We start from the raw sequence: 27,963 nt of genomic DNA, 5'->3' as shown, positions 1-27,963 counted from the left end.
TATGCAAATCAGATTCTAACAACTTTACCACCACTGGTACTGATGCTAGATATAATAGAGCGAGCGTTTATCTAACAGAAGATATCTTGGCCTACCGTATCTTTTCTTTCTGCTATTATATTAAAAGAATTTATGAAAACATATTTTGAATGCTAGCACAAGTGCTTTCTTAGGTGTCCTTTTGCATCCCGTACATTACCTAGGTCTCTCTACTATTTTTTACGGTCTGGTCACTGCAGTATGTCTTTTGTAACGGGCTACCTAAATACGATGTCTGCTTTATTCTTTTGACTGTCTAATACTGTTTACATGTTTACATGTTGCCAAGGCGACTTTGAAAACAGATATATAATTATGTGAGCACGCCTTGAGTGTACAGTACAAAACATCCTGCTTACCAGGGGCGTAGCCAAGGGGGGGGGGGGGGGTTGGGGGGGTTCAAACCCCCCCCGAAATTTTTCAATTTGGCTTGCGTATATAGGCACGCACACATACAAATGCACGCACGAACATACATAAAGTATGGTTGAACCCCCCCCCCGAAAAAAATTTCTGGCTACGCCCCTGCTGCTTACCGCTCAGTAAAATAGCGAAATTGAGTTTGCGTTATAACAATGGAAATTATTAGGAGCCATCTTAAAGATGTTAGGAAGGGGGCTCGAGAAACGTCGTTATACCGAATGCTCTGTTTTTCTGATTAGCGTCCTAACGAGCCGTTTCAGGAAGCGGCTCGAACAAGATGCGGCTTCAGAGAAGCGGCTTGAACAAGATGGCAGCTAACACCGCCAATTAAAGGGAAACCTTTCCCATATCTCATATATAGGTCATTTCTGAAAGTAACTTGGAGTCAGGATTAGAGAAACATACCGTCTGAAATATCGAGTTTTTGTTAATAATAATAATCTCTGGGGGTTTGACGTCCCAAACCACGTTACGATTACGAGGGACGCTGTAGCGGAGTGCTCTGGAAAGTTCGACTATCTAGTGTTCTTTAGCGTGCATCCACATCGCGCAGTACACGAGCCTCTAGCATTTCGCCTCCATCGAAATGCGACTGCCGCGGCCAGGATCGAACCGAGTTTTTGTTCCATGGTTAGGTTTCAACACATGGTGACCACATGTCCTCACGAAAAGAATGCTTGAGACCAGTCATGTCTGTGTAGCTCACAAACATACTTATTTAGAAAATAAAAACAAGTGGGACGAAGGCGGTCATGTGTGCCGGCTGGGCCGTTAGCGAATGGTCTCAAACCCCATATACACCATGAGTCTCCCCCCCCCCCCCCCCGTCCCCCCAAAAAGAATGTCGCTACCAGCGATGTTGCAGCTGTACACGTGTCCGGATATACGGTATTGTGCAAATTGTCTTTTACGGACAAGGTAAAAGTCAACACCGGTATTTGCACCGTCGTGCGAAGGCTTCTTATTGACGTTATTCTGATTATATGGCAACCCGCTATAGCTGGTCAGCAAGCTGAGCAGCGACTCCCATCAGTTGCAAAAATGACAAGCAGGAACCGCTGTCAGCGAAGTGTATAAAGAGTTGTCCTGTGAAGAAGGTAAAAGAAGCCCCAATAAGTTGTTTTGGAAGCAAACTAATGTACTTTGAGCAAGAAGGGGAAAACTTTTGAGATACTAACAGACATCTCATTCAAATGAAAGAACATAGGTCACAGTTAAGAAATTTTCAAGCAGACTTTTCGTGTATAGGCGTTGCTGCTACATAATATGGATCTATAATAACAATTTGCGAATGTATCAAAGTATCTTAAGATACAATTGCAAGTATCGTATCGGATACAATTATTGCGGCAGTATCTTGTATTGTATCTCAAACACTCTTGCTTGAGTATCTTGTATCGTATCGTGATACAATTTCAAAGTATCTTTGCCCAGCCCTGCATGGAACAGTGGATTCAAGTGTCCCGCTGTTACGTACCAGAGTGTGCTACGGGTGGCGGTGGTTTATTGTTCCTGTCAGTGCTCCACAGGAACACTACTGTGTGTTTCATTTTAACGCGGTAGCGTTAGAGAGCTCGTGTCGCAGAAATTCCGCTGTCGGCGTCGGCACCGTTGGTTGTGAGCGGAAAATTCATCCTTGAGCGAAAAATCGAGAAAGTAGCAAATAAAATAAACGATAAAATCTTCGCCCCAATGAGGATCGAACCCGGGCCGTTCGCGTGGCAAGCAGGTGTCTTACCACAAAGCCACGATGTTGCTTGCAGCTGCTTCGGACAAAAACACTACATAAATGTCATGTAGTGAAAGGATCTCGACGCATTTTGTTCGGCAGGTGTCACGACGAAAACGAGCCCATACGGTAGGCGCATTCCGCGAGGCAATCAAACTACGTCGAAAAACGCCGGGATAGTGCAGCCATCGCCGCTAAATACACACACGAACTTTCAAACAGCTCTAAAAATGGGACAACTATGTCCATCTAGAGGAAAACATATCAAGCCACGCAGCAAAACGCTAGATAATGTGCTGCCATCTGTGAGGCATTGTGAGAAATATGTCTCGACTTTTCATTGCATCCGAGAGGGCCGGCGCGCGGCGTATATCTTGGAGGCCATGCGACTCTTGCTTTAGATCGAAAGCAAGGAGGTTAAAAAAAATTGCTGGAGTGGCGATTATTGCGCAATAGTGAAGCCGTGCCCACCAAAAGATGGCGGCTGCACCCGCCATCTTTCTAGGGCACGATAACCATCAGCGTTTGGCGAAGGAAAGGCGAACGTTTTCCACGCACGCCAGAGAAGTTTAATTATGGTAACTTTTATGGGTCAGATACCTGCTGTAATGTGTCTTTGTGTTACTAGTTTTCGTAAGTAGCTTCAAAGTCATGGCAAATTTTATTGGACATCAATCGTCAATACTGCACTCGACGGGGTTACTTTGTCGGCAACAAGGATCTTTTATTTTATAATTGACGTAGCATTTACAATAACAGATCAAAGCCATTTGATCTCTAAGTATGCACCACCAGAAAAGAGCATGTTTGCGAACTCTTTGGTGGGCCAAAAGCTGGCTTCACTTTCAATGGCAAGGCGTTTCGAGAGCTTCCACTCCAGAATTTTGTTTTAAACCTCCTTGATCGAAAGCCTGTAAAATTCGCGCGCGCGCGTGCGTGTGTGTGTGTACTACAATACACATTAATAAGTATGCACTTAGTGGTTGAAGTGCGCACTAGGGGCCGGATTTCGCTATCGCGTCAACTCTTAAAGGCGAAGCTAAGGTCCCCCAATTTTTTTTTTCACTCCCAAAGTTTTTGTTGTTGGACCCCCTTTTTCAGGCAGTATGAATATTTATAAAAGTGCTATGACAGTCAGGCACCTGTCATCTGTGGACTGTTGTTGAAGAGGCAATACTTTGCCACACCTAAAGTTATAGTATTATTAATTAACAAAGAACTCATTAAGTAAACTATTTCGTTATTAACTTGAGGGCAGTTGTGTGTCTGGAAAAGTTGTTGCACGTGACTATTTATGGCAGAACCATTTTATTTAGAAATCCCAAATAACACATGTAATTTGAGATAGTAAAACACCGATATTCAGGATCCAATCGAGGTGATATCAAAACTGGGCATGCCGAACGTGCAGTAAATGCGACCACTGTGGTACGTCAGACCAAAACTTGCCGTGACAAACTTGAAAAAAGGTGCATTGCAGCCGAATCTGTCGAGAAAAATTGTAGATTGTGTGAGCGGAAAACAGCAGGAATAGAAGGAAAGTTGCAGTGGTCGCACGTCATTAAAGAAGTTAAAGAGGACAAATGCTACCAACAGCCAGGGTAAAAGTAAAACAGAAAAGATTGTGGTCATGCCGTATGTGCATTCTGTGTCGCACAACTCGAAGAAGACTGGTCGCAAGCACGGGGTTGACGTCCTGCTTACAGCCCCCTGCAAACTGGCCAAGCCGTGCTCCATGGTTAAAAATCATGGGAAGGGAAACGTAAACAAGGAAGGTGGCACAAAAAAACATGCCATGCATTTTGTTCTGTGTATCATTGAGGTGGCGTACAGAATTCCGTTGAGCTGCGGAAAAGTGTACGTCGGCTAGACGGGCCGGCGACAGACTCGTGTGTCGTCATTGAAGGCTCTTGCAGGTGGCACGCACCTCTCTCTGCACTGCAAATGTTGCGGGTGTGATCCGCAGTTTACGAGCACTGATGTTCATTGCAAATCAAAACACAGACTGGCCAGCAAGATCACGTAAAGCAAACTTAACCGCATGCATCGGTGTTCGCTCGGTAGCATTGAATGATAACGAAATAGGCTTTTTACATAGGTAAATATCATTTTGGATAAGTAACCTTCCTGTGGGCCTTGTCTTTCTTGTGATAAGGTGGCTGCACATGCACGATTCTGTGCTCTCGTGTGGGAAAAAAATTTCCAATAAACTGCAGTTGTAACGTAACATCCGATGTATAGCGCATCCAGGACGGGGCAGAGCAAGAGACACACACACAGCGCTAACTTTCAACAATGCCGTTTATTCCGAGAATCAACAGTACATGTGTACCCTAACCCGGTGCGTGACAAGCCGCATGATCAAACAACCAATCGTACATTTAATGCAAATCATCATGTCACACCCAAATATTCTATTTCTTTAGCTGATAATGATACAGAGGGTTTACTAATGCACGTACTACCAAACATGGCGATGAATTGCGATTCGATTATAAGTCTTGTCATTTTGTCGCTGCGCTTTCCAATGATGCTCGTGTGATTAAAGGGACACCAAATGCAAATAACAATTTATGTCATAGTGAAAGCTCAATGTATGACGTCTAAAACGGCAGTATTATCAACAGCAGTGCCCTACTTACCGAGAAATTAAGCTAAATGTATCACACGGTGACCGCCACGAGTGGGACATTTGGAAGTGATCCCGATGATGTGGGAGAGTCTGAATACAATTAATCACCAGGAATCAAACTAGCTGCAATAAAAAAAGAACCTTCCGTGCATCAAGAGACGTAATAAAATGCTGCTTGTTCGTTTCTGTTTGATTCATGGAAAAAAAGAACCTCCTTGGCGTTGCCATGGGGAACTGTGGTTCAGAAGTTCCGTTTTTGCCGAACTGCGCTTCGCCCGGCGCCCTGCTTCGCTCATGTGGTCGCGCTGCAGTGGTAGTTTCGGTATCGCGTACTGCCGCGTGTGTTTTGCACGGTCGTGAACGTCGCTCTGAAAGAAAGTTCGACGAAATGCCGCATGCATGTGTTGTTGCGGGATGCCCGAATGGTGCACGCTGCCAGTGCACGCTGCCGCGCAGTAAAGGCGGGCAACGTTGGGCACGGCAACAGTGACGTGCAAAATACCTCTTTCAGACGGGTGACTTGAAGTGTGTTAACACGATGCGGACCACTAAAACGTGATTTTATTTCAAAATAAGCACTTCCTTGGCATAAAAGTAGCACTACGAGGTTTCTGTACCGCTATTTCAACAATCAATGTCGACTTAATATTCGCATTTAGTGTCCCTTTAAAAAGGGGTTGGCATGCGCCCTTCTTGCAGTGAATTGCGAGAAACCCCTCTGGCTGCACCTTGGCAACTTTATTCCTGTGCTCATTGAGCCTCTCATTAACGCATCGACCGGTTTGTCCCACAGCATGCACCACACGTTAATGGGATCCGGTAGATGACTCCTGTGTTGCACGCAAGAAGCCTGATACGGGATTCTTATCACATTCACCTTTTTCTGTGCACTCCGGTTTTGTCTTTTGGTAAAGACTGCTTAGCTTGTTCGGCGCTGAGAAAACGACGTGCCCGTCGCAAGGCCGTGCTATTTTCTTCAGGTAATGTGAAACGCTATGAATGTCAGAGCTACACTTTTCCTTGCTGGGCGTGCTTGCGTGGCTCCGGTGGAGCGGAGTTGCCTAAGCAGGCTTTCTGCGACTGAGTCCATAACGTGTTGTGGGTACCCCGAGTCACCTAAACGTTTTGTTTGCTCTCTGACTCTAAGGGGTAAACAGTGATCACATGACTTCTTCAAAGTGTTAGTAAGGCACATCTTAATTATGCCTCGCTTGACAACTTTGGAGTGAGCTGAATTATATGGCAGTAATGGCTTGTTTGCACGAGGGTGATAATACCAGCATGTCTGGTTATCATTGAAAATAAATTGCACATCTAAAAACCAAATGACACCATCACAAGGCATTTCAAAAGGCACTTGGAGTGGCTCTAGACACTTTTGAACGAGGATTTGGATGCTGGAACACACATGCTCGAACTGTTCGGAGGCATTGTCAATAAATAGTGGGAAATCGTCTACAAAACGGAAAGCTTCAAGGACATGCGACCCTTGTAATGCTTCATTGAGTTCTCTGTGTAACTTAGCTAAGTACAAATTACTGAAAACTGGAGCAAGATAGGATCCAATACACACACCATTATTCTGCAGATATCCCTTCCAAGTAATGAAAGCTGACGACAGATAGAAGCTCTTTGAAGCTTTTTACAGACACACCTGCTTCATTCTGAAATTTGACAACTCAAAATTCTTGAATGCAATCGTGAATGCAAGTCATTACTTAGGTGTGTGGCAGTGAATAATAAAGGTCCTTTATATCTGCCGAGAACGCTTTCATTCCTTTCTTGGCATGCTGTTCGACAAACTCTAATATCTGCTCAGAGTTTAAAACAAGAAACGGGTCATTTGATATCCAGAATGTTAAGCTTATCCATTAAAAATGACGCCATGCATTTTTGCCAGGTGTCCTTTTCTGATATGATAACCCTTAACAGGACGTTGTCTTTATGTCTCTTCGCGCTAAAAAACACGTCGAGGCTAAGCTCCTTATTCTTTTCAATGCTCTTTTGCGAACCTGTTAGGTTCATCTGTTTGCATAACTTGATAGCCTTTGCACAAATCTTATTAACCACAAGGGACGGGCAAGCGATTCCCAGAGTGAACTGCATTCGGGTATTATGCTTCCTTCTTGAATGCAATGGCAGAAACACACAGGTTTTGGCCCGCATTAAGTGAAACACATTGATGTTCACTAAAGCTGATCTAATGGCGTCGCCTGCCTTTTGTCAAATGATCGGTGCGAAAGGACGGTAAAACTGCCTTCCTTGTCCGCGGGAACAATGCATAACAAATTCTCATGTAAAAAAGAGACTGTGCGCTTCACAGGAAGCTTAGAACCAGAGGGCTTACATCGTGATAGCACATCTACGCCCTCAGAGTTCATTCTAGCTGCTTCGTCCTCAGGTGATGGGTGAGGGACCCGACGTACAATAGATAAAAGCTCACACTTGTTCCTCCTAGCTTCCACGGCGAACTTTGGTCCTAATCCAGCTGTGATCCCGTATATTCTGTGATCTCTTCTGTGATAGCTGTGATCCCGTACATTCATGGCGTTTCACATAACCTCAAGAAAATAGCACGGCGTTGCGACGTGCACGTCGTTTTCTCGGCGCCGAACAAGCTAAGCAGTCTTTGCCAAAAGACGAAACCGGAGTGCACGGAAAAAGGTGAATGTGATAAGAACCACCGTAACGGGCTTCTTGCGTGCAACACAGGAGTCATCTATCAGATCCCATTAACGTGCGGTGCATGCTATGTGGGACACACCGGTCGATGCGTTAATGAGAGGCTCAACGAGCACAGGAATAAAGTGGTGCAGCCAGAGGGGTTTCGCGCAATTTGCTGCAAGGAGTGCGCATGCCAAACCCCCTTCAATCACACGAGCGTCATTGGGAAGAGCAGTGACGAAATGACAAGGCTTATAATCGAATCGCAATTCATCGCCATGTTTGGTAGTACGTGCATTAGTAAACCCTCTGTATCATTATCAGCTAAAGAAATAGAATATTTGGGTGTGACATGATGATTTGCATTAAATGTACGGTTGGTTGTTTGATCATGTGGCTTGTCACGCACCGGCATTGTTGAAAGTTAGCGCTGTGTGTGTGTCTCTGCCCCGTCCTGGATGCGCCAACATGGCGTTTCACATAACCTCAAGAAAATAGCACGGCGTTGCGACGTGCACGTCGTGCAACCTCAGTTGCAGTTCTGTCCTGTCAAATTCTTTCCTTCTATTCCTGCGGTTTTCCGCTCATGCAATCTACAGTCTGTTACACAAACTGGCCCAGCATACCACCATATTGAACTGTTCAGGAGAAATTGCAAGCCATCTGAAATGCACAAGTGGACCACTCATTCTTTGCGTAGTGGTAGTGTAGCGGACATCCTTTTGTAAGGTAGAGTTGGTGAAACGTGACCTATTTGGGCTTGCGTCGCAGGTGCCTGCGGGTCGAGTGATTCCCCTCCAGAGCCCGAATCCAAGCCCAGCCCTGTCAAAGAGGGAGTCCTGATTGACCTGTGCAGTGAAATCGACACCACTCTCCAGGTTGCCCCCATCCGCAAATCGGTGCCAGCTGGTGGGCTGACGTTCCCCACTGTCGGGGAGTCCATTGCGACCTACTACAATGCCTCGCCACCGAATGTGGAGCGTTCTTACTACAACGTCGCAAGGCTGAACGACGCTCGGCCCACTTACTCCAACCTGGACAGCTCTGACCGATACTACTCGTGCGTGACGGCTGAGAGTGCAGCCCCGCTGTCTCGTGTCAGCAGTTGCCCATCGCTGAGTGTCGATGACCTGCTGTCAACGCCCAACAATAGTGGCCAGTCTCAAGGGCTGCCTTCGCAGGTGGATGCCTTTGACTGGCTTGATGCCAAGATGGAGGCCGTACGCAAAGCTCAGGTGACACTGCTAACAAAAGAATCTTATTCTGTGTGGCTTGAGACACTGTTCCTAGGGCAACTTGCCTTCGGTCCCCACTTTTTGTTCACTTTATTACTGGATTTCAATTAGACATGTTTCTGGAAAAAAAGAAAGCAAAATCAAAAGAAGCGTACTATCTGGGACAATCCAAATTCTCTAAACAATTGATTGTGCAGTATTCCTTGAAAAGCGAAGCACTAGTAGAGATATCAAAGGATGACTGAGCACTGGCCATCATGACGTGGGCAGCACCAGCGTGTGCTGTCCCTTGCCTCGGTATTTAAAATATGCGTGCGTGGTCTGTCCAATACGTGGGCCACTTTGCACTCTCTCACACGCACTATAGTTCAGGTGACGTGTCAAGGGCATTGCACCAACAGGTCACATGACCATTCATCGTCACGTTGCTGGGCATCATGTGTGTGCACATTGACAGTCACTCCCGTCAGAGCAGCACATATATATACAGTAAAAGCTCGTGAATTCCAAGTCGGTTAATTCGAACTGACACTCTAATCCCGGCACAGTCCTGTGTATTTTTATGGGCCAAAACTCCCAATAACTCTAATGGTTCCAGTATCGGCAACAGTTAATTCAAACTGGAAGCCGCTGGTTTTCATTGCTCCTCGCAGAAGTCGGTCCACAGTGATCACAATGTGTTGCAGAACAACGAAACGGCAGCATTTCTCAGCAGATGAGAATTTGGATGCTGCGCTGGAGCTCTTGGGCAAGTTGCAAGCAATGCTCATGGAGTCGCAACAGAAGAAACGCAAGCAAATGCAAATTGCTGATTATTTTTAATTTTGACTGCATTAACTCTGCCACGTAAATAAACGTGTTTTGGAGCTAAATAGCGTCATATACTTCGACATTAAGTCTCAATTGCTCACATGAATGCATGTCGCTGATTGTTTCTGGCGTATCACTGTCTGATCGATTAATTCTGTTTGCTGTTAGAGCTCCGTGAAATCACTTGCCACAAACATGTAGTACTGCCTAATTTGCGATAACGAGTGCAGAGGGAGCTTTTTGAGTTCTGTCCACGCAGTGTGGCACAATATGCGTCCATTCTAGAACGTGCCCGCTAATCAGAACTCTGCTTAATTCGAATAATTTTATAGTCCCCTTTGAGTTCAAATTAACAAGCTTTTACTGCACTTCCAAAGTAAAATGCACATTGACTGGGCCAAACCACTTGCCTGCGTTACAGGGTTGCACGATGTGATGCCTTGACAAATTTGTTCGGTTTGACACACTGTAATCATTCGGGCAATGTAATTGGCATAATTTCAAAGTATAACAGTCAGTGCAATAACCACAACAATTATTTTAAAAGAAAGTTAATATGAAAGTCAATGTGTATCGAGTTTTATCATCCTCAGTTTACCTTATGTACAGTAATAAATTCTTGAAATACAGATATTTTGTGTCATTTACCATGTTTGTGATTTTTTTTCTCAGAGGTCTGTCGACATCAAACTAGTCATAGCATTGCATTTCGTCGCTTTTTTTATGGGAATGAGTATTGTGACCAAGAAGTACAATCTTTCTTTTTTCGCTTGGTGCGCTCAAAGTGCAGAGATTGCGAAATTGGCGGAAAAAGTGTTCTTGTGGTTGAAATTTGTATACAGTAAAACCTCTTTAACTTGAACTCATGGGACTGTGAAAAATCTTCGGATTAAGTGGGTTTTCGAATTAACGAAACATACAAAAAGTGGGATGCAAAGAACTTTGTTGAATTACCGAAAGTAATCAGAGTTGGTCATTTGCTGTTTCTGCTAGTTTGAGGCCCTAAGGGTTGTGTTTTCCAGCAATACCTAGTCCCAATCTGGCTGCAAACCCGGGAACACGGCGGGCCTCGCTGCTGCCTGCGCAAAAGAAAAGAAAAAAAAGTAAAACACAGTCTCGTGGTCAGCTGAAATGCGCGCCTGTGGAAAAGAAGACATGCTTCACTGCAACACAGTGATGGCATGCGTGCAGCATGTCACCTGCTCCTTGCAGCGTCAGCGCTTCATGATGCAATCATTCGCCCATTCTTTCTGGTAAAGTAAAGAATTTAATAATGGCCTGTGTGACAGATTTGGCGATGTGTTGTGGCTGGGAAACGTGATCGTTGAAGTGTTAGAACTGGGTTTTCGAAGTAGACGTTGCAGGCAAGAACTCTGCCAGCAGTGCAAGTGCTCAAATTGCTCGAGCAGCCGCCGATTGTACGCTCGTACGCTGATCATAAGATGCACGTGAGCGTACAATCACAAATCCTGAGGCTAAAAGAAGCTAATTATCCGGAAGATGTTGTTTTGCTAGCTTGCGATAAGCTTATGCGAAATTTGAAGAGTGACCTGAAAGGTAACTCAGCACCAGCCAAAGAAAAGGAAAAGAAGAAATTTGTCGTTTTACCTTACATTCACCAACTGTCACATAGGCTTAAGAAGGTGGCTTTACGTCATGGTATTGAAATAGTTTTCGCGGCCATGAATAAGGTCGGCAATGCTTGCGCGGCAGTACGGAAACACGTGGAAAAAGGCCCGTTGGTGAACAGTGCATGCCCCATTAAGCACAAGAATTTGTTTGTACCATGTGCCATAGGAGTTGTATATACAACATACCCTTCGTGTGCGTAAACATTTATATTGGTCAGACGGGGCGCTGTGTAAATACGAGACTGAGGGAGCACCAAAATTCCCTCGGAAGTACAGTGCCCGTGACACACTTGTCCATACACTGCCGGGAATGCGGGTGCACGCCAGAATTTTCCAGAACGAGTGTTCTTTTCCGCCACCGGGACCACCTGACAAGGGAAATATTCGAGGCCCACAGAATTCAAAAGGCAGGGCGAAATTGTGTCAGCCAGCAGTCAATAGCCCTCCATGACAATGAAATATCTTTTTTAGATTATAGTAACCACTAACGTTGTTAAGATAAGTTGCCTCGTGCCACAGAGAAGTGTTTTCTTTTTCCTTTTTTCCTTGCCTTGAGAGAGCATGCGCAAAACATGTTTCTTCATTAAATTTTCAGTTGAAAGTCAGCGCTCGTGTTGTGTCCCTCCTTTGCTCTGTCTTCGTCTTTTGCGCTGTTTACCTCGACCAGCTATGAATCGTTACCAACTTGCCCAGTTTTCAATTCTACTTATTACTGACTCGGACTCACTCAGACTCATGGTTTTATTTGAGTCTGAGTGAGTCGACTCTGAGTCCGTTAGCGTGTAATTGGCTTTTTCGACCACGGTGTCAATGCTCTTGAACACCAATGCCTCGCATAATTGGTGCTCCACTTGGCGCCTTTTGATCTCGTGCCTTCAGATACGAGTTATCAGTAGTTGCAATCCAATAAGGGCATTTTTATTGAAAGAGATGACTCACACGAGATACTTTTATCAAGAACTTCCTGTAAAAGAGTTTGCGGGAGGGAAGTCAACCTGCCCCCCCCCCCCACGTAAATTACGCGTCGGATTAATAAACATTGAACTGGCATATGAATGCCAGTGCTTTGAAGTACGTGTGAGTTGGTGGGAGTATAAACATCAGCTGACATAGGGTGGATAGTAATGCTGAAGTTGTTTAGATAGAACCATAGGTCGGCAAAAAAGTGTGGAGCTCACTCAGACTAACTCAAGAAATATATTTTGCGCTTAGGGCTCACTCCGACTCAGACTCACTAAAATTTTCCTCAACCGGGCTCACTCCGACTCAGACTCACTAAAATTTTCTCAGCTGGACTCACTCGGACTCAAACTCACCAAAATATTACTCACCCAGACTCACTCAAACTCAGACTCACGGCTCGATCTTAGTCTGAGTGAGTCAACTCATCAGTGAGTTTGCCGACCTGCGGTTTGAGTGAAGCACGTCTTCCGCAGGTGCACATTTCAGCTGACGACAAAACCACTTTTTCTGTTGTTGCGATAGCAATTATATGGACACATTCGATGGGTTTTTGCTGTTGCCCTCGTGTCCCGTATCAAGTCCTAATTGATAACATCCCCCCGTGCATCGTATGTTCTACCGCGAGTAAAAGTGCGCGAGCGGGTGTGACGAACGTGGCTGAAGCAGAGATCAAATGAGCCAGCCCATCTCTGTCGTTCGGAGAGTGCATGTGATAACATCAGCCCGCTCGGGAGGCCTTCCGTCGAAGCAGAGAAGAAATGCCGCACCCGTCTTGAACGAACATGCAAAAACGCGAGGGGTGGTCGCTCGAGCAGCAACTTTGAACTCTGATTCTAAGGGCGCGGTCACGATCGCCGGCGTGTGCGCTATCTCGGCAACCATCAGCGTTCGGCTCTATACCCTTCTATGTGCTGCGCTCTTAATGTGTGAAGAGACTGTGGAACAAGCATCTCTCGCTAGAGCGGCCATATTCTCTTACTCCACCGTTTTGTAGTTACGTGAGATTGAATCCAAAAGAGTTAGCTGCCAGCCTCACTTTGTTTAGCTTGGCCTTTGCGGTGAAACTGACTTTGGCAGCAGTGAAGCTGGGGTGCTTCACCTGTCACTCACTAGCATAGCTCACTCACTCATGCAATATATTTTGTCCTTAGAGCTCACTCGGACTCAGACTCACCAAAATTTTCTTCAACCGGACTCACTCGAACTGAAACTCGCCAAAATAATATTCACTCGGACTCAGACTTACGGATCTATCGGAGTCTGAGTGAGTCTGAGTGAATTGACTCATGAGTCCGTTAGCGTATAATTGGCTTTTTCAAACATGGTGTCAATGCTCTTTAACACCAATATCTTGCATAATTGGTGCTCTACTTGGCGCCTTTTGACCTCGTACCTTCAAATATTAGTTATCAGTGTTTGCAACCCAGTAAGGACAATTTTATTGAAAGAGGTACCTTACACGAGATATTTTTATCAAAAACTTCCTGTGAAAGAGTTTGCGGGGGGGGGGGGGGGGGCAACGTGCTCCTCCCCCCTCACCGTAACTCACGCCCTTATTAATAAATATTGAGCTGGCATATGAACGCTGGTGCTTTGAAGTATATGTGAGTCCACGGGAGTATAAACGTGAGCCGAAATAAGGCTGATAGTAACGCTGAAGTTGTGTAGATAGAACCATAGATCGGCAAAAATGTGTGGAGCTCACTCAGACTCACTCAGGGAATATATTTTGCACTTAGGGCTCACTCGGACTAAGACTCACCAAAAGTTTCCTCAACCGGACTCACTCAGACTCACTAAGATTTTCTCAGCCGGACTCACTCGGACTCAAGCTCACCGAAATATTACTCACCCGGACTCACTCTGACTCAGACTCATGGCTTGATCTGAGTCTAAGTGAGTCTGTGTGAGTCTACTCATGAGTGAGTTTGCCGACCTATGCTCACTAGTATCGCTACATTGCAGGGGCGTAGCCAGGGGGGGGGGGCTTAGGGGGCTTCAGCTACCCCCGAAATTTTTCGTGCTCTCATGAACCACCGACCAGGGGCGTCACCCGGGAGGTGGGATTTATTGGGCTTCAGCCTCCTCGCCACCTCCACCCCTTGAAATTAAAAAAATTTTTTTTTTTCATTCTATTATACACCGCCGTCCGAAATAACCACTTTCACCGAAAACCACACAGGATGTCGTCTAAAATGTGTTTTTTTTTTTCGAGCACGACAATGCCGTGGACAGTTGAAAGGTTCAGGAAGGTGGCTTTTCTGTAAGATTTTTTCCAACCATGCAGTTTGTGAAACGGTATCGCTCTTATTTCTTTTTTGAACAATAAAATAAAATTGACTCTGGTAGGACTGTTCCTATTTTTACCTTACTTTCACGCAGCCGGCGTCTGCCATTGTGTTCTTCCGAACCTAGAAGGTCTACAAGGCGACGCACGTTTAAGTACATTATTTTTTTAAGGACTAACGTCCCCGGGTCTAATAGTTACTCTCCATGCAGTTACTTCTACAAAGCAAGGTGTGGGAGCGGGCTAGTTGGTATTCCATACCGCTAAAACTTAAGCGCAAAAAGTGCACAACGGACAAAGAAACGACGAGTACAAGCGCTAATTTCCAACTATCGTTTATTAAAGCAACACACCGACATATACCTGTCACATGCGATTACAACGATATCAGTCAACGCACAAGGGGGAAACCTAAACAAAAAACAGTAAAACTACATGGGACCAACACGTGCAGGTGAATTTAAGTAATCTAGTTCCTTGTTTGTTAGTGCGATGCATGGCTTGCTGACGCAGCTTCCATTAGCAATCGCTGCCGCCTCAATGATCCTGGTGCTATCCTTAGGGCGAGTTGCCAACACTGTTGTACTGTCAAATAAAGGCACGCATTTGCATTCTGCACAATGAGCCACCAAGAAACCATCACAACCTTTTTTCACTGTCTGATTGTGTTCGAGCAATCTCACATTCAGGCATGTGCCTGTCTGTCCGGCGTAACTTTGACCACAGGACAAAGGTATGTTAAACACTGCGCCCTTCATACATTCAACAAATTCATTTCGGTGCCTAATTTTACAGCTGTTGGAAGGCCTTTCTACCGGGCTGGTTCTGGCACATAACTGCGACAACTTATTAGGCGCAGAAAAAAAACAACTGAAATCCCCGCTCCTAGACCAATCTTTTTGATATTGTGTGATATACCATGCAGGTATGGAATCACAGCCCCTTCTTACGAACTATTGCCCACGAATCAGTGCACGTGTCACTGATCTTCGAAAACTTGCGCAACTTCTCCGAAACAGATACCAGCAGGCGGCGTGGATATCCAGCTGCCTTCAAACGAGCAATTTGCCCGCAGAAGCTTTCTTGCATCGAATGGTAACAAGACTTGGTCAATGCATTGTGTAAACAGGGCACGAGCATTCCGCGCTGGACCAGCTTGCTGTGTGCAGGAGGCAAAAGGCAACACAGGTTTTTTTGCACGAGGCTCATATCTCCAGCATACATGGCTACTCGAAAAGGTCTGAGCCTCAGGTCCAAGAAACCTCCGGGATCCGTTCTTTTTAGCAGTACTTCTACAAGGCAGCTTTTGGTCCTCACAGATCCCTCACCAGACGAATAGTCAGTCCGCTCACACACTGCATTGCGAATGATCTTTTTATCCCCAGTTCAGATGAGCTGTTAATCCCCAGGGATTATTTTTCACATTTATTTAGCCCAAGGCGCGAATACTTTTTTTCACGTGTTGTTTTCCGTGGTTACAAAAAATTGCATGGAAAAGAACACGACAAAAAAATATTTAGCGTTCCGTGCCTCACTGTTTTCGCTGTCAATGCGACAACTAAATACAAAATACTGTCACGTGGTCGTGACGTCGACGAAGACAGCAGTCGGCGTTTGCAGGATGAAACTGTTTATTTGGCCGAACTTGTGGCCGGAAAATCAGAACTAGCACTACAGCAATACAGGCTGTACAATGATAGCGGCGAACAGGGCGTCGTCCGTCGATCACTGACAAGCGGTCAAGCGCGTCGGCTTATATACAGGCGCTATCGAACTTTCAGCGATATCGCTGGTGGTTGCGCAATCTCTAGAATGAGCTCGAGCGTTCGCGTCTTGCGCGCAATCTTAACAAAATCATCTACAACAATCGTGAAGCTTCTCGAAGAATGAGGCGAATGTTGTATGCGAAGGTCACGTACGGAAGGATGGCATCCCACGTCTTGTGCTCGACGTCAACGTACATGGCCAGCATGTCGGCGATGGTCTTATTTAGCCGCTTGGTGAGGCCATTGGTTTGAGGGTGGTAGGAAGTGGTCCGGCGGTGGCTTGTCTGGCTGTACCTCAAGATCGCCTGAGTTAGCTCCGCTGTAAACGCCGTACCTCTGTCGGTGATGAGGACCTCTGGGGCGCCATGACGCAGAACGATATCTTCAACAAAGAACTTCGCTACCTCGGCAGCACTGCCTCTAGGTAGGGCCCTTGTTTCGGCGTAGCGGGTCAGGTAGTCGGTAGCTACGACGATCCACTTATTACCGCTAGTCGACGTTGGGAACGGCCCCAGGAGGTTCATCCGATCTGCTGGAACGGTCCGCCGAGGTGGCTCGATCGGCTGAAGGAAGCCCGCTGGTCTTGTTGGCGGTGTCTTGCGTCGCTGGCAGTTTCGGCATGTCCTTACGTAGCGAGTGACGTCGGCGGCAAGGCGCGGCCAGTAGTACTTTTCCTGTACTCTTGCCAGCGTTCGGGAAACACCGAGGTGTCCTGCTGTCGGGTCGTCGTGCAGGGCCTCGAGGACTTCTGGTCGCAATTCTTGAGGCACCACGAGAAGGTACTTGGCTCGACGTGGCGAGAAGTTCTTCTTTTGGAGAACGCCGTTGCGTAAGAAAAACGACGCCAGTGCTCGCTTGAACACTTTCGGAACGACGGCGTTCTTGCCCTCGAGGTATTCCATGAGGCCTCTGAGTTCCGGGTCGGATCGCTGTTGTTCAGCGAAGTCGTCGGCACTTATGGTTCCCAAGAAGCAGTCATCATCCTGGTCGTCTTGCGGCGGCGGGTCCACGGGGGCAACGAGACAGGCAGTCGGCGTCAGAGTGTTTTCTTCCGGACTTGTAAACGACGTGAATGTCGAATTCTTGCAGTCGTAGGCTTCACCGTGCGAGGCGACCGGAAGGGTCCTTCAAGTTAGCTAGCCAACACAAGGCGTGGTGGTCGCTCACAACTTTGAAGGGCCGGCCGTAGAGGTAGGGGCGAAACTTCGATGTAGCCCAGATGATGGCCAGGCACTCCTTTTCCGTTGTGGAATAGTTGATTTCTGCCTTTGATAGCGACCGGCTAGCATAACTTGATGACCCTCTCCAGCCCGTCAGTCTTCTGCACGAGGACGGCGCCGAGTCCTAGGCTGCTTGCGTCGGTGTGGATTTCCGTATCGGCGTCTTCGTCGAAATGCGCTAGTATTGGAGGGCATCTGAAGCGTCGTTTAAGTTCTTCAAATGCCTCGATTTGCGCCGTTTCCCACTTGAATGGCACGTCGGTCTTCGTCAGGTGCGTTAGTGGCTGGGCTATTCGTGAAAATTCCTTGACGAAGCGTCTGTAGTAGGCGCACAAGCCGAGAAAACGGCGTACGGCCTTCTTATCGGTGGGTGGCGGGAAGGCAGCGATGGCAGCTGTTTTCCGCGGGTCCGGGCGAACACCATTCTTGCTGATCACGTGACCCAAAACAAGAGCTCCTCGTACGCGAAGCGGCACTTTTCAGGCTTCAGGGTGAGTCCGGAGGTCTTGATTGCTTGAAGTACAGCTTCAAGGCGTCGAAGGTGTTCGTCGAAATTTGAGGAAAACACAACGACGTCGTCCAAGTACACAAGGCACGTCTGCCACTTCAAGCCAGCCAGTACTGTATCCATAACGCGTTGGAAAGTCGCGGGCGCCGAGCAAAGACCAAAGGGCATGACCTTGAACTCGAACAGGCCGTCTGGTGTGATGAAGGCAGTCTTTTCTCGGTCTCTCTCGTCGACTTCGATTTGCCAGTAGCCGGTCTTGAGGTCCATCGACGAAAAGTACTTGGCGTTGTGGAGTCGATCTAGGGCGTCGTCTATTCGTGGAGAGGGTACACGTCCTTCTTCGTGACCTTGTTCAGGCGACGATAGTCGACGCAAAAACGTAGGGTTCCATCCTTCTTCCTCACTAACACCACAGGTGACGCCCACGGACTCTTGGACGGCTGGATGATGTCGTCGCGTAGCAATTTCGTCGACCTGTTTCTTGACGGCCTCGCGTTCTCGCGTCGAAACTCGGTACGGGCTCTGACGGATTGGTCGGGCACTTTCTTCTGTTATGATGCGATGTTTCGCGACTGGGGTCTGTCGAATTCTTGACGACGACGAGAAGCAGTCCTTGAATTGCAGGAGCAGGGTTTTTAGCTGGTCTTGCTCGTGCTTCGGGATGCTCGGGTTGACGTCGAAATCTGGTTGGTTTCGTCGATTCGTCGAAGCAGGTTCGGTAGCATCGAAGAGGGCGAGAGCATTGCTGGATTCCACGAATTCGTGGATGTAGGCGACCGTCGTACCAATGTTGAGGTGCCTATATTCGTGGCTGAAATTTGTCAGCACTACCTTTGCTTTGCCATCACGCAGCTCGGCTATGCCTCTTGCGACGCAAATCTGACGGTTGAGAAGTAGGTGCTGATCGCCCTCGATGACACCTTCAAGGTCTGCGTGTTCTTCGGTGCCGACGGAAATAATGACGCTGGAGAGAGGCGGAATGGTGACGTGCTCTTCTATCACATTCAATACGGGCTTTCCTGGCGTCGTGTGTGGCGGCAGCGCTTTTTCTGAGGTTAGTGTTATTGACTCAGATCTCAGGTCTATTACGGCACCGTGTTCACTTAGGAAGTCCATCCCAAGTATCACGTCCCTGAACAGTGCTGCAGGATAAGAAAGCTCGCAGGATAGGTTCGGTCACTGATGCTGACTCTTGCTGTGCAGACTCCAGCCGGCGTTATCAAATGACCTCCAGCGGTGCGGATTTCAGGACCTTCCAAGCAGTCCTAACTTTCTTCAACTTCGCGGCGAATGACCCACTGACGACGGAATAGTCGGCCCCAGTGTCGACGAGAGCGGTAACGTTGTGTCCGTCGAATAGTACGTCGAGGTCGCTAGTCCGCCGTCTTGCGTTGCGTGTACGTCGCGGCGTCGGGTCACGGCTACGTCGGTTTGCACCGCTGCTTCCGCGTTGCGTCGTCAGGTCTGCTTCCACGGGTCGCAAAGTTTCCCTCGTCAGGACGTCGTTCGGCGTGCGGCGGGGGCTCGGAACTTCGTCGCGGCGTCGTCGTCGACGGCGGAGGATCTTCAACGTTTCGTCGTTCAGCAACCGCACCTCCATCGGTTGCTGCCCTTAGTTTTCCGGATACGGGCTAGGCGACCGACCCCGGTTTGGGCCAGTGTACTGCCGGCGGTGCGGTGACATGTAGCGGCCGGGCGACGGCGAGCGGGAAGGTCGTCGTTCTTGCCACTGTGTTCCGGTGAGGTAGTCGTTGATGTCGCGCGGCCGTTCGCCTGGCTGCGGGCGCGGCGCGTTGATAGCGAATCCGCGTAGTCCCATCTGTCGGTACTGGCAGCGGCGGTACGTGTGGCCGGCCTCCCCGCAGTGGTAGCAGAGCGGGCGGTTGTCAGGGGCGCGCCAAACGTCGGTCTTCCTCGGGGTGTAGTGCTGGCCGCCAGGTGGGCGGTAGGGCGTCGATGATTGCGGCGGTTGTCTGGCGACGGAACTGCGTCGATGCGGTGTCTTGACGCGGGCGCGGCGGGGGAGCGTAGCGTCGGGCGGCAGCGGCGTAGCTCAAGGCTTGCGGCTGAGGCTGTGGCGGTTCAAGGGTGCCCAGCGATTGCTGGATTTCTTCTCGAACGACGTCTGCGATGGAGTCCACTTGAGGCTGGGGTGAGGGCAACAGCTTGCGCAGTTCCTCTCGCACGATCGCTCGGATTGTTTCGCGCAGGTCGTCGGAGCCGAGCGCATGAACAGCGGGCTGTCTTGGATTGATCGGCGATTATATTGGCGGGTGCGCATTTCGAGCGTCTTCTCGATGGTCGTGGCTTCTGAGACGAATTCCTGGACGGTATTCGGTGGATTCCTCATAAGTCCAGCGAAGAGCTGTTCCTTTTTTCCTCGCCATGAGGAAACGAACCTTCTCTTCAGGCATATTGGGGTCAGCGTGGCGGAACAGCCGGGTCATTTCTTCCGCGAAGATGGTCACGCTTTCGTTCGGGAGCTGAACCCGTGTCTCCAGCAAGGTTGCGGCCCTTTCCTTTCGAACGACGCTTGCAAACGTCTGCAGGAAAGCGCTTCGAAAGGCGTCCCAAGTTTGAAGAGTGGACTCCCGATTCTCGAACCAGGTCCTTGCTGCGTCTTCAAGGTAAAAGTAAACGTGACGCAGCTTGTCCTCGGAGTCCCAGTTGTTGAATGTTGAGACCCTTTCGAAAGTCTCGAGCCAGGTGTCCGGGTCTTCGAATGACGACCCGCGGAAGGTTGGCGGCGCCTTGGGCTGCCGGAGCAGGATCGGCGCAGGCTGCACGAGGTCGGTCATTGTCGCTGCGGTGGGTGTTGTGACCTGGGGCTGCCTGGTTTGTTCGGGAAGGAGCCCGTGCTCTGGCTGCAGTCCCTTCTGCCTGCGGCTTGTTCGACGATCCGGGTTTTCTTTGCTGCCGTCCTCTTCGCGGCTTGGGCTTGGGTCAGCGCTTCGCGGGGGCGTCCGGATCATTGAAGAAGCAGCACCTCCACCAGATGTCACGTGGTCGTGACGTCGACGAAGACAGCAGTCGGCGTTTGCAGGATGAAACTGTTTATTTGGCCGAACTTGTGGCCGGAAAATCAGAACTAGCACTACAGCAATACAGGCTGTACAATGATAGCGGCGAACAGGGCGTCGTCCGTCGATCAACTGACAAGCGGTCAAGCGCGTCGGCTTATATACAGGCGCTATCGAACTTTCCAGCGATATCGCTGGTGGTTGCGCAATCTCTAGAATGAGCTCGAGCGTTTCGCGGTCTTGCGCGCAATCTTAACAAAATCATCTACAACAATCGTGAAGCTTCTCGAAGAATGAGGCGCGGGTTGCGCTGAGCGTTGCCGACAGCCTTTGTGGGCGAATGCAGCAAAAGTGATCAGAAACGTACGTGGCAATACTAAATACAAAATGAAGGTGTTCAAGCTGCTGTTCGTGAGGACACATCTAGCCGCACTGTACACTCACTGCACTAGTCACTGCCTTAATCTACTTCTGTGTGCGGCATGCTCCATCACAGACATCCGAAACTGTTCTGGGACACTAAAGGCGACGTCAGTATTTTTCCGTAAATCTTCTAGCCGCTCGCACGTTTTTGCCAACAATGACAAGCTTGCACTGTACTGAGTCTACAAGGCAGCACCTCTTGGGACTATGCGAAACGCGCTGGGTCGAGAAGCACGATGCAGTGCTTTCATTTGTGAGCCTCTTTGAGCCGTTGATCGCAGCACTAGAGGAGATTAAGTTTAACGGAAATGGCTAAAGACCAGTGCAGGCAAACAGTCTAATGTTGGCACTCTTGTCATCAGCGTTCCTTTAAGCCTGCATGTGGGGGAACACGTGTTAGCACTGACTTTGCCACTGTCAAAGAAGCTGCAGACGAGGAGTATCGACATGAGCGCTTCCATTGAGGACATAGAAGCGGTACAGCATACAACTGAAATGACCGCAAGAACGCGGAATGCTTCCTTTCTCAAAAATATTTGCACAAGTGCAGGTATTGGCAGAAAAACGGAATGTGGAGATCACCAGCCGTTGAGCCGGTGTCCGGAAGCAAAACCTTGGGAGCAATGCATTCGAAAGCGCGGAAGAATATTTTCGCAGAACCCTGTTCATTACGTTCATGTACCACGTACTAGCCCAGTTAAACCAACGGTTTGAAAAAGCACAGGGCACTTCTAAAGTACTTTTCAGTAATTGTACCATCCTCACTACCACCAATACAAGATGATGGGAGAAAGGAGCAGAAATCTCCTGACCGTTTTTGCGCATGACGTCGAAACGAGGGCTAGTTTTGGGAGAACTGCAACTATGGTGGACAAAGTGGGCGAACAAAGCAGCAAACCATCGCCCCAGTACAGAAACCGATGCCCTCTCGACAGCAGGTTCTATCCAAATGTGTACAAGCTACTCCATATTCCAGCCACCCTTCCAGTAACCACTGCCAGCGCAGAGAGAACGTTTTCAAGCATGAGGTTACTTAAGAACTACTTACGCTCCACGATGTCTGAGGAATGCATGGTAGGCCTGGTACTTCTGTACGCCCTCAGAAATGTCGATATCAGCGTGTCGGAAGTCATTGACCACTTCGCTAAGCTTCCTCGCCGGGTCAACTTTGTCCTTGATACCGAGCAGGACAAAAATCAGCGCAAACGAAAGGAAAAGACGCTGCTGTTCCAGAGTCAGGTCAATGAGCCCGTAATTGTGACGTAATATTATTGTTCACCAACTTTTAAAGGCTTGAGGATTTTGTACCTTTTAGCAGTTAACATCGTGACCTAATATAAACATACGAATTCGGGCATCAGGTGGACATTAACAGCGATTCGACAGCTTCACCTTGTTCACTGAGAGGTCGGTACAGGCGGCCGTTACCAAACTCGGGTATTGGGAAGCCGTACTAGCAGCATTGTTTGTTACTTTCATTTGTCGTTATTGTTCTTCATTGCTTTCTGAACTAGAAGCGACAACCCTCCTTTTATATTCAGTGCACAATAGTGGTTCGCACTTTTAAAACAGTTTTGAAATAGTTTCCTTCGTTATTTCTGCGCTCTTCCTTCATAGTTCTCTCCACATGGTGCGTCCGAGAGAGCAGCTTGGCCCAAGGACATATCAGTTTTCTGTGAGTGTGCGTGCAGCATGTTCTTTTGCCTTATTTTGGGCATTATGCATAGTGATCATTGCTTAGTTCCGCATTTTTATTGCATATTTAAATGTACATTTGTGATGGTTTGTGTAAGCATACTGGTCACTGTTTCCGGTGACTTATGTTTTGCCCGTATTCGAGGTGTACTTCCCCATTCTTGTTTTTCCCTGGCCGCATCATTTGTGCCAAAAAAATGAGGCATTTTGCGTAAACAATCTGCATTAAAAATATTTGATCTCGTCCTGGTTATTTTGTGGACTTCATTTTTTTGTTATCAGGTGTTTCTTCAGTTTAAAACTGATGCAGTTCCAAAGTTTACGTGATATTTCCTGCACCTCTTACACACAAAAAAATGAAAAATTCAAAAAGATTGAAGACAGTTATTCCTGAAAATATTGTTGCGGTGCATGATAACATAATATTTTTATAAAAAAACACATTTTTTACTTGTTCTTGACAGTGCGCAGTATTCAAGAAGTGATTTGCAGCATCCAATACAATTGTCACCGGTAACACATGTTATTCATATACTTAGTCGTTCGAAAAATTCAATGAGAAGGTCGCGCTGCAACGTGAGCCCCCCCCCCCCGAACTACATTGCATTACCCTGTGGCTCCTAAGGGCCGTTGTTTCCGCGAATTTGCGGGGAAATCGGATTGGGAGTTCGGCACACTGGCACCCAAAGCTTTTGAATTAACCGGGCTGGTGCTGTCCGGTGCTTCAAATTATCCACTCAAATTTACTTTGAAAAATACTGGGCCGTAGAAATCCTTCGAATTAAGTGGGATTTTGAATGAACCGAGTTCGAATTAGTGAGGTTTGACTGTACATTTTAGGCGAACAATTTTTTTTCACGAAACTAACTTCCTTGTCATTGTTCTGGGTCTAAAACCTCTGCCTAGAGTAAATATAATCAAAATCGGGAACAGTGACCTGGATCTCGTGTTGGTTCTCATCTGGACACACCCTTACTTGATACATACAGATGTTAGCAGCAAGGCGCATATTGGTGTGGCATTCTACCGGCGGCTTCAGCTTTTGTCATAGCTTTGTGTCACAGCTTAGAAGTGTTTGTTGGGGTCCTTACCTTTGCATTTCTTTATGTACTTCCTTGTTTGTACTGGAATGAGCTTGAAGTACTTGACCGTCTGCTGCCGTGGCTACACAGAAACAAAAGAAAGAGAAGTGGCATTCTGCCATAAGGATAACAGATCTCAGCAAAAATTACTTTTTCGCATTGCTGCAGCGAATGTGCCATTTTGGTATTAATGCTGCCTACGTGCAAAAGTAGTAGAGCCCCTTTTTGTGTAGTGTTGTGGAACTCATTTGGCAAACCCCCCACTGTCCTTTGTGCAGGTCTCCCCGAAGCACGTGTCGTTGTACAGCAGATTGCCACCGAGCTCCATGGGAACGACCAAAAGTGCCACAGTGTGTGGCGTGCCCCTGTTGCGACCTCCACCATCGCGCGACAAGCGCCTGTTCCCCAGTGATGTGCAGGTGACGGGCGTGGACTTACTGCAGCAGCTTCCGCCGCCTCCGACGCTTCCAGCACCACTTGCCCAGGGGGGGGGATCTGGGAGCTGACCCCTTTTGTGCACTCTCTAGTGAGGATGTCTAAACTAGGCTGTAGGACTGAGTCTTGTCGATTATGGCCGCATCTGCTGTGGGCCTAGATTACGGGAAACCTGTCACCCACATGCTGTCTTTACAGATTGCCACTGTGAGTGACGCTCATCGTGATTGTGGCCCCATTTTCTTTCGTGCCGTGCATGTTTGCCATGCACGGGTGTGATGAAATGTGCATCTGGATGGCAGTCCATGTTAGTGGCTGCAAGGGATATTTTGCACACTTGACCATGTCCTTACAACGCCATTTTTGGAAATGAGAACAGAGCTGAAGCATCTATGCATTAGCAGCGTGTATTGCGTGATGAACAGTGGCAATTCGTGACACTGGTAGCAGCTTCCATGACCACATGGTGCCTATTGGCAAGACCAAATGTGGTAGCGGTTTGGTCATTTTGCAGGCCACACTTACTGTATTCTAGGACCTACTGCAACGTGTGTCGTGTGCGTCCCAGGAAAGCCAAGCTGGTTTTGGGTCCTTCCATAAAGGTGTGCTCCCGTGAAGCACCACTTGAAGGCAAAATTTGCATGGGGCAGGGGGCTAGGGCCTGTTGGTGTCGTGCCTTGTTAAGTGAGCTTAACTTGCTGGAAAGTTCATCAGATTCTCTAGGGGAGGCGTGACCTGTAAGAAATTTGCAGAGCCAATAGAAATATAAGAGCAAGGGGTTCAAATTTTATAGTGCAGCTTTTAGGGAGTCCATGAACAAGTAGCAGACATGCTCCGAGGCAGTATTAAAAAAAAACTAGCGCAGCTTGCACGAAGTCGCACAAGGCTGGGTCACATTCAAGCTGGTGGACTAGCAGCAGAAGAGAGTGCATGCCGGTTCACGAAGAATATACTTGCTATACTGCGGCTATGTTTTATCTCTTTTTTTTCCTATCTTTTTTTTGTGTATGTTGCTTTATATTTCTTTCTCTCCTTCCTTCTCTTTTTCTGTCTCTTTGTTTCTCTCTCTTGCCTTGTACTTTTTATCTGGGTTGGGAGAGCGAAGGCTTGGAAGGAAGGACAGACCACACAGATGTCCTTCCTTCCAACCCAGATATGTTGAACCAACTAGCCCATCAATTAATTATTTTGAAGCATACTTTTTTATCTTCCATTTGTTATCTCTTTCAACTTGTGTTTTTTCTCTCTCTCTGTACTCGTTCTGCCCTCCTCCTCTCCCTCACTTTCATTTGCCACCACCTTGCTGTACTATAGGCTATCCTCTGCTCTGCCCGCGTGCCTGGATAGCCGAGTGGTTAGGATTCTCGCATTCAGGTAGTGGGTACGAAAGTTTGAATGTCGCCTCGGCAAAAAATATTTTTCATCAGGAAGTTCTCTCTTGCTCTCTCTCTCCGTACTCTTCTCTCGTCCGTCAAGTTATTGCGTCCCTGCCGGACCAATTGGCGCACGCCTTCTGGTAGCGAAGCAGAAGAGGTGACGTGTGCCGATTCATGATGATGATAATTTTCTAACCTCAACAGCACACGGCAACCTCGACCTTGACAGCTCTGACAAGCAGGACTCCACATCCCTATTGTCAAAGCCATTGTATTGACTGTCTATTCGTTGAATTAACAGTTGGGTAGCATCAGTGTTTAGAAGAGTCACTCTAAATAGCCTTAAGGGCCTTTCAGCAGCGGTGCATTTACTGAGGCAAGAGCGGCACTTGAAGGAACCAGTGCTATCAAGATAACTGGGCACCTTAAACAAAAGAGGGCACAAGTAGGACAATACATTGAAATGGGGCAGTCTAAGCACAGCTCCAATTGAAGCCTAACTATATCTGTGACAGCTCTTGCAGTTTATAACAGATATCAAACAACACATAGAGATTTGCACTGTTATTTGAAGATAATTCAGTAACATGTTACACACCATATTGGCGTGTAAAGTGTGAGCATACTTGATTATGTTATGCTCTCATCGTACTCTTCAAAACTTGTTCATTAAACATCAGTGACTCGAGGCACTGAGTTAGCTGGTGAGTTTTGAATGAGCTGAGTACTGACCATGTACTAAAACAGGCCCCAATTGACTTTCTGAGCACCTTGCGGCAACTTTGCCATGGTAACTGAAGGTTTCAACTGACGAGAAGTGAAAGCTGTGAGTGTGTCACAGGCAGGACTACTCTGAATGACACAAGCCATTTATCTAAGAGATTCGAAGAAAAAACGAAAATTGAACAAACAACAAAACACTCGGAAACACTGCACCCATGGGCACTGCACCCTGTATGCACGCAAAGAATAACTATCAAGCATTAACGCCTATTCTGAATATTAGTTAGGCACTGTTCAAAAACGAAAATTGTCAAGTCTTGATTGTCCACTGTTGCGGTGTTCGTTCCCCCGACATGGCATTAGACGGTCGGTCACTGCAGTGTCAACGTGGTCAGCTGTGTCTTCCGTGGTGATGACGAAGCTTCTTTGCCAGCGTGGCAGTTGACGCAGTCTGCAGCGTACTGAGCAAAAAGACGCTAGCAGGTGGTTGCCCGTGGACTTGGGTGCAGACAGGTGATGGCTGCGTGGTCTGAACTGGGATTCCACAATCAGCATGCATGTCTCCAGGTCACAAATGCGTTAATGCCTTTTGTCCTCTCTTCCTAAGTGTAATTTTGTACACTTGAATAAAAATCAATTGAATTGCTGGAGAAGCGCCCGCCTGGCTCACGTCAGCCAAGTCCACTGTTCGTCCTCCCGCCGCTGCTGCTCCTTCTATGCTCGCACTTTGTTCAACTTCCGTCTCTTTCTCATCACGTGTCTCCAACAGAGTATTTTTCTCTTCTTGATTACTCACCCCCTTGTTTTGAAGAGTTCTTTTATATGAAAAAGACTGCTCACACCAACAGAAACTGTCACACTGAGTTCACCAAGTGTTCACATAACATCAATATCCGTGTAAGCACGCTCTCACAAAAGCAACTTTCCCAGCACATGACACTTACTCTATATCTTATAGCCCGTAAGCAGTCCACCATGCCTGCTCGTTTAGAAAACTATAAAGAAAATCAGCGCCAACGTTTTCCCTCCTTTTGATGTATTCCACATGAAACGAGTGGTTACTAAGAAAGCCTCCGTCTCCTCATTCACCCCTTTGCCTACTTGCTTACTTAGCTACGATTAGCAATTGGACCGGCTGCCTGGGAATTGGTCTTGAAAATGACTGGTATGTGCAGCGCATGGTACGAAGACAAGAGAAGACACACAAACGACATAGACTGGCGCTGTCCTCTCTGTTGGTCCTCTGTTGTTCACGGAACGTCTACTGTCGGTCTGTTTCCTAATGGAGCGTGACCCCTTATC

General features: G+C 47.6%; 1 protein-coding gene across 1 annotated transcript in view; it reads left to right on the top strand.

Annotated features, from left to right (window-relative positions):
• The window catches only part of LOC119379005 (uncharacterized), a gene marked incomplete at its 3' end in the record, with an annotated part of 28,533 nt that extends 3,920 nt beyond the window's left edge, over window positions 1-24,613 (top strand). Inside the window, 2 exon segments of the mRNA XM_037648134.1 lie at window positions 8,259-8,722; window positions 24,406-24,613. Coding sequence (XP_037504062.1) covers window positions 8,259-8,722; window positions 24,406-24,613 — 672 coding nt within the window.
• Between the last annotated feature and the right edge of the window lie 3,350 nt (window positions 24,614-27,963).

This window comes from Rhipicephalus sanguineus, chromosome 1, assembly GCF_013339695.2.
Source record: "Rhipicephalus sanguineus isolate Rsan-2018 chromosome 1, BIME_Rsan_1.4, whole genome shotgun sequence".
In the NCBI taxonomy this organism is placed as follows: domain Eukaryota; kingdom Metazoa; phylum Arthropoda; class Arachnida; order Ixodida; family Ixodidae; genus Rhipicephalus; species Rhipicephalus sanguineus.
This window is presented reverse-complemented; position numbering and strand designations above follow the sequence as displayed.